At 41.9% G+C, this 6,833-nt stretch overlaps 1 protein-coding gene and 1 long non-coding RNA gene across 2 annotated transcripts; one reads left to right on the top strand and one right to left on the bottom strand.

Moving 5' to 3' along the window:
• The first annotated feature begins 2,914 nt into the window (after positions 1-2,914).
• LOC139026768 (uncharacterized) lies at positions 2,915-3,564 on the top strand. Its single transcript, XR_011478707.1, has 2 exons — positions 2,915-2,984; positions 3,171-3,564. It is a non-coding gene; the product is annotated as an uncharacterized lncRNA (long non-coding RNA).
• Positions 3,565-4,098: 534 nt separating this feature from the next.
• Positions 4,099-5,966, bottom strand: cebpa (CCAAT enhancer binding protein alpha). Its single transcript, XM_070442067.1, has 2 exons — positions 4,561-5,966; positions 4,099-4,460 (listed from the first exon to the last, which is right to left on the bottom strand). The coding sequence occupies exon 1, from the start codon at positions 5,680-5,682 to the stop codon at positions 4,708-4,710; it is 975 nt and encodes a 324-aa protein (XP_070298168.1). The 5' UTR covers positions 5,683-5,966; the 3' UTR covers positions 4,099-4,460; positions 4,561-4,707.
• Positions 5,967-6,833: the final 867 nt, after the last annotated feature.

Here is a 6,833-nt window from a genome sequence, read left to right as displayed (position 1 = left end):
AGCTCTCCGTAGTCCCTGGTTCGAAATTCCAGGTCTGTATCACATCCGCCATGGTGATTGGGAGTCCTATGAGGGTGGCGCAACAATGGGCCCAGCGCTGGCCGGGGTAGCAGTCAATGTAAATAACGAATTTGTTTTAATGGACTTGCCTGCTTTAAAAAAAGGAACAATTAAAATAACAACAATAAAGATATCCAGAACCTGGACGGAGGGTTCTTAGCATTGTGAACTTTATTAACATCCAGAACCGGACGGAGGGTTCTTAGCATTGAACTTTATTAACATCCAGAACCTGGACGGAGGTTTCTTTGCATGTGAACTTTATTAACATCCAGAACCTGGGACGGAGGGTTCTTAGCATGTGAACTTTATTACATCCAGAACCTTGGGACGGAGGGTTCTTAGCAGTGAACTTTATTAACATCCAGAACCTGGGACGGAGGGTTCTTTGCATGTGAACTTTATTAACATCCAGAACCTGGGAACGGAGTGTTCTTTGTGTGAACTTTATTAACATCCAGAACCTGGGACGGGGTTTCTTTGCAGTGGAACTTTATTAACACCAAGAACCTGGGACGGAGGGTTCTTAGCATGTGAACTTATTAAATCCAGAACCTGGGACGGAGGGTTCTTAGCCATGTGAACTTTATTAACATCCAGAACCTGGGACGGAGGTTCTTACGCATGTGAACTTTATTAACTCCAGAACCTAGACGGGGAGTTCTAGCATGTGAACTTTATTAACATCCAGAACTGGGACGGAGGGTTCTTAGCACGTGAACTTTATAACATCCAGAACCTGGGACGGAGGGTTCTTAAGCAGTTGAACGTTGATTAACATCCAGAACCTGGACGGAGGGTTCTTAGCATGGTGAACTTTATTAACATCCGAAACCTGGGGACGGAGGTTCTTAGCATGTGAAACTTTATTAACATCCAGAACCTGGACGGAGGGTTCTTAGCACTGTGAACTTTATTAACATCCAGAACCTGGGACGGGAGGGTTCTTAGCATGTGAACTTTATTAACATCCAGAACCTGGAACGGAGGGTTTCTTAGCATGTGAACTTTATTAACATCCAGAACCTGGACGGAGGTTCTTAGCATGTGAACATCCTTTATTAACATAAACAGAGAGATGATGCCTCACTGAGACTTTGATAAGTGAGGGAGGAGCTGAGTTAAATCATTAACGATTTGATTACCAGGTAGAAGAGACATGAGGGATCGGTTATCAAATCAAATCAAGTTTATTTTATAAAAAAAGCCCTTCGTACATCAGCTAATATCTCGAAAGGTCTGTACAGAAAACCCAGCCTAAAACCCCAAACAGCAAGCAATGCAGGTGTAGAAGCACGGTTATCAATATGTGAGCTGGACTAGCAGGCCAAATGCAGGCCAATAGTTATCAGTACGGACTAAACAGGCCAATGTTATCAGTATGATGAGCTGTACTAACGGGCCAATACAAAAGGCCCTTCACACAGATACATGACATTGTATTGTAATTTACATCAAGCATGAATACCGGTGTTATTCTCAATGAGTGACTGATTGATAAGGATGGACTGTATCTCTCCAATCCTCTTAATGAGTGTTGTATTCAGATCGAACTGATGACCTGACTGATTGATTAGGGGTGATTGATGTGGTTGTACACTGATTAATTGCACCGATGGAGGCGTGAACTGAAAGGACTGTTTATAAAGATATGTTGGCCAGTGTTTATAAAGTGAGTATCTCCATTAATGGACAAGATGGTTTCACTAACTGGTACTGTAACGGCAGTCTATTTCTTCCTCCTCCTCGGACGAGGAGAGGCGGAGAAGATCGGAGACCAATGTGCAGAGTGGTAAGTTTCCATGATTTTAATATTCACGAAAACAAGACACAATACAAAATGAACTAACCGTAACAGTCCCGTGTGGCACAAATACTGACACAGGAAACAAACACCCACAAACCAAACGTGAAACCCCGGCTGCCTAAGTATGATTCTCAATCAGGGACAACGATTGACAGCTGCCTCTGATTGAGAATCATACCAGGCCGAACCACACAAAACCCCAGCATAGAAAAACACACATAGACAACCCACCCCAACTCACGCCCTGACCATACTAAATAATACAAAACAAGGAAATAAGGTCAGGAACGTGACAGGTACTTTCACTGGGATTAAAAAACAGACATCTATATTTCTTCCTGTGTGTGTCTTAATGCCTAATCTAACACATTATAAATGTATACTCTAGATAGGCCCAATTTAATAGTTATATTTGTTATTATATGTCGTGTTATTATTTGTCTCTTCAAATGTTTGCTGCGTGATTTGATTTGGTTTGTTTAGAGGGTTATTTTTGCCATTCAAAAAGGGAATGTGAAAATTATAAAGTTTAACGATTTAATAAGGACTACCGTCGTGCTTGATTAACGCCATCTACAGACGGAAATCTACCGATGAGTGTAATCTTTCATTGAGCTAAATGACGTGCTGAGAGGTTAAGTGAGACAGTGAGATCTGTAGTCAAAAGTGGTATTCTAGCTTCTTATCGTATCCAATCGTTTTACCCTAACTTGATAATAACCTACATTCAATCATTAACTCCAGGGTCCAAGGTCCAACGAGTGTCCTGGATGAATCCTGTACGGAATGCTTGTGGTCTGTGGAATGTAGACTGGTATCCAACGAACCTAAACAGCCTTATCCTAAATGCAGATTCAAGAAAATTGTGGAAAATGTAAACCCCTTTGTGTTAAAACACATCAAACCAAGACGAAATGTTCATATGAGACGATGCTCTTTTATTAAAATTCATACTTTTTTTTTGGCATTTATCATATGGTTCATTTTACAATTTAAACATTTTTCTATAACATTGGCAATAGCAGTTTGTAAAAAATAAACTACAACAAAGTGCTTCCTTTTCCTTTAATGTAAAGTCTCTATATTCGTGCATTTGATGAATAGAAATCCAATAAGAGTCTAAGAACATTCTAGAAGAACATGTATAGAATCCAAAAGAGTCTAGAACATTCTAGAAACATGTATATTAATCCAATAAGAGTCTAGAACATGTATATGAATCCAATAAGAGTCTAGAACATTCTAGAACATGTATAGAATCCAAAAAGAGACATTCTAGAACATGTATATAATCCAATAAGAGTCTAGAACATGTATAGAATCCAATAAGAGTCTAGAACATTCTAGAACATGTATAGAATCCAAGAAGTCTCAGCCAGTGGTAAAAGTCCAAAGTCTTACTTCACAGAGAGAGAGAGGTCAAAAGGCACTGAAGGATGACATCAGGCTTGTAGGAAGGCTGCTCGGGGGAAAGAACAGTGACAGGCGAGTTGACACTGTGGAGAAGCAAGCTTCAAACAGTATTTCACAGCTCAACCAGTGAGAAAACAGGTCAAAGGGTTGATCTTCTTCGCGTGAAACCATCAGACAGAAGACGAGGGCAACAAACATTGCATAGTTATACTTTCTTTGAAAGAAAAAAAAAGGTGCAATCTAGAACCCTTTTTGAAGAACCCTTGTTGATTCCAGGTAGAACCCTTTTGGTTCCAAGTAGAACCGTTTTGGGTTCCATGTAGAACTCTTTCCACAGAGGGTTCTACAGTACATGGAACACAAAAGGGTTCTACCTAGAACCAAAAAGGGTTCTCCTATGGAGACGGCCGAAAGAACCCTTTTGGGACCCTTTTATCTAAGAGTGAAGAAGAACCCTTTTCACATTTTATTTTTTTTAATCAATAATACATAAATACAAAGCTATACTTTGAGTTTATAAAGAGTTTTATTTACACTGAGAGGCGTGTTCAGATTAGTACCCAAACGTATGGAAGAAATACAATGTGCCTCATTCGGTTGTATTTTGAAGACATTTATAGCGCGCACAACAAAACGGCTCGTGAAGAAGCGGGTGCCACAGTAGAACACATTTGCAGTCGTTTGCTGTGGCATTTAATTCAGTCCATAGATCTCCCCGATGTGTGAATGCTGAACACAGCAGACAGCAGCAGGATATATATATGCTATCTCTGTACCTTATATGGGCTTCCTGTCTGAACACCAATAAATGGGAAACATTCTGATCACCGCTCAGATTTTATTTTGCTWTGCAAAAAAAAWTTMACTTATTTGGAAAGCTGTGTGCACTTTACAGTTTAATAATATACTGTAAGCTCTATAAGTCAAATGCACAAATGTTTTAGTTTAGTAAGACAAGAACACGGTATTGAGATGTTAACGTTAAAACATGAACATCGAGCAGGCTCGTGATGATTGTGCCTTTGCGCCTTCAGCTGCACTGATATGTGGTTGTTGCGTGGCTAAACACACAATGTTATATAATAAAAGGCACACACACACACACACACACAAAAACACAGGTCCACTGTTCAAACGTGGAGAAATGAGCTTAATGTTTAAGTACAGAAGGCATGTGTACCTCAGCTGCCCTGTCTCTCCTTAATGTTTAAGTACAGAAGGCATGTGTACCTCAGCTGCCCTGTCTCTCCTTAATGTTTAAGTACAGTAGGCATGAATACCTCAGCTGCCCTGTCTCTCCTTAAAGAAACAAACTGTTGCAGTCACAATCTGTCAGATGAATCTATAGCGCGGTAGGCTATACCCGGGAGACGTGTACAAGTACGTGTTTAAAAGTCATAATGTAAAAAAAACACTATAGTCCGTGATCACTGGCAGTTGGCCATGGGTTTGAAAGATCCATCGGGAAGTTGTCTGAAGATGCCCCTTAATGTGTCCAGTTCGCGGGTAAGATGTTCCACTCTCTTCCGTAGTCTTTCGTTGTCCGACGCCAGCTCTACCACTTTATGCTGCGTCTCTACATTGCGCATTTTCGCCTTGTCTCTACTCTTCCTCACCGCGACGTTGTTCCTCTCACGCCTCAACCGGTACTCCGTGCTGGCCTTGTCGACACGCTTTTTGGATTTACCCCGGTCTCGGTCCCGGTCTCGTTCGTCGCGTCCCATCATCTTCATGGATCCAACGGAGGACATGCTGCCATCCCTGTGGTGTGGGCTCGGAACGGGAGTCGGTGGAGGCGTCGGRTGTCCCGGTTGGAGATGCATGGTTGTCTGAGCGCAGTGCGCAATCTGGTACTGGAGATGGGATAGGTGCTGTGGGAGATGCTGGTGGGAATGGTGGTAGGTGGGGGGCAGAGAATGGCTCATTTCGTCTTCTTCTCTGGGCTCTTGCTTTATCGCCACAGGTCTGATTCTCGTCGACTGGGTGTCGTAAATGGGTTCAAGTTTAGATGTGTCCATATACCCGGGCATACAACCATAGCCCTGCTGCTGCTGCTGGTGCTGCTGCTGCTGGTGCTGTTGGTGGTGCGGCCCCGGGCCAGAGCTCACCCCGTGGGGGTAGGATTCGTACTCACTGTTCGCCAGCTTGAGTTTCTCTTGCTTCGAGCTGTTGTGGAATAGATCAGCCAGGAACTCGTCGTTGAACGCTGCGGGGTCAATGTAGGCGCTGATGTCAATGGAGTTCTCGTTCTCACACATCTCGCCGAGGTCTCCTCCTGCTCCGGCGACGGGTCCAGCAGCGGAGGGCTCTTTGTAGCAGTAGGCGCTTTGCTGACTCTGACTCTGGACTTGGCTGGTCATTATGGATCGTGGGGCGACCTCATAGAGGTTTGGTTGCTCCATGGAATATCTATAACCCGCCAGACATGGTGAGGAGCTGCGGGAATCCAGCTTGCTCACAGTACCGGAGGAAGCCGCACTGGCTAGACGAATAAAAAAGGACAGCTCCTTCACAGGTAGGAAGTAAAATCTCTAACTCGCCACGAGAAGCTATAAACTAAAAGTCTTGAATAAAGCCTGTTGACTTTCCCTGGTACGAGTGGTTTCTCGAGACTATAGTTCAAAAGTACACTGTTTGAGCTGCAGGTTGAACTACTCCACGCTGCTGAACCTCACAACTGTCAAACGACTCTCCTCTCTCCTATATATACCGAGTGAAGGGGGCGGGACGCGCGATATGCAGGGTCCTATTGCGCGCCTTTACGCAGCAGTAGGGTTATAGTACGCTAGACTGGAGATCCAAGGCTCAAATCACTTTAGACCTGGAGAATATGTATTGAATTTAATAAATGGGATCACTTAAAAAAATGCTTTTGAAATATTAATACTATATAATTRCAAACACATTTGATTTGACATTATTTAAATATTTTTTTTAACTTGTATAACAAATKTGATTTATTTTCTAATATATAATCTCATCCGAACAGTTTCACCGTTGCGTTTGAACACCAMACGTCCCCAGCAGAGCCATGGCAACAGCATCATTTCAATATAAAACAAGTTATTTTAATAATTAAGTCCCAAATATTTGACATATTTCACAYGACATATTATTTGGTTATCGAACTGCTGTTCCATCGACGTTTCTACTAAAACGGCAAAGCAGATATAAGTGACGTGTATAATATATCTACTATTTAAACATAAGCTATTTCATAATGTATTCATAAAAAAATACGTTTTATTTTCTTTTATCTACATATTCTCTTTTCTCTTTCATATGTATCAATACGATGGAGGTGGAGGACTAACGCCAGTTTTCACAACAGATTTGGTTGAAACACAATAAATATTGGTCAAATAATGAGGTTGGCCTAATAGTCAAACTAAATAGGACAATATGCAAATACATGTGCACAGTGCCACACATTTATCAATTCACAACATTTAAATCAATACTTAAATTTGATTCTAGTGTGCACAACAAAAAGTGCACCGATGAGAATCATGTATGAATAATACACGGAGCAGGAATCTCTCTAACACACGGC

This window comes from Salvelinus sp. IW2-2015, unplaced genomic scaffold, assembly GCF_002910315.2.
Source record: "Salvelinus sp. IW2-2015 unplaced genomic scaffold, ASM291031v2 Un_scaffold5759, whole genome shotgun sequence".
NCBI lineage: Eukaryota > Metazoa > Chordata > Actinopteri > Salmoniformes > Salmonidae > Salvelinus > Salvelinus sp. IW2-2015.
Note: the sequence above shows the minus strand (reverse complement) of the source record. Positions and strands in the feature narration are given on the sequence as shown.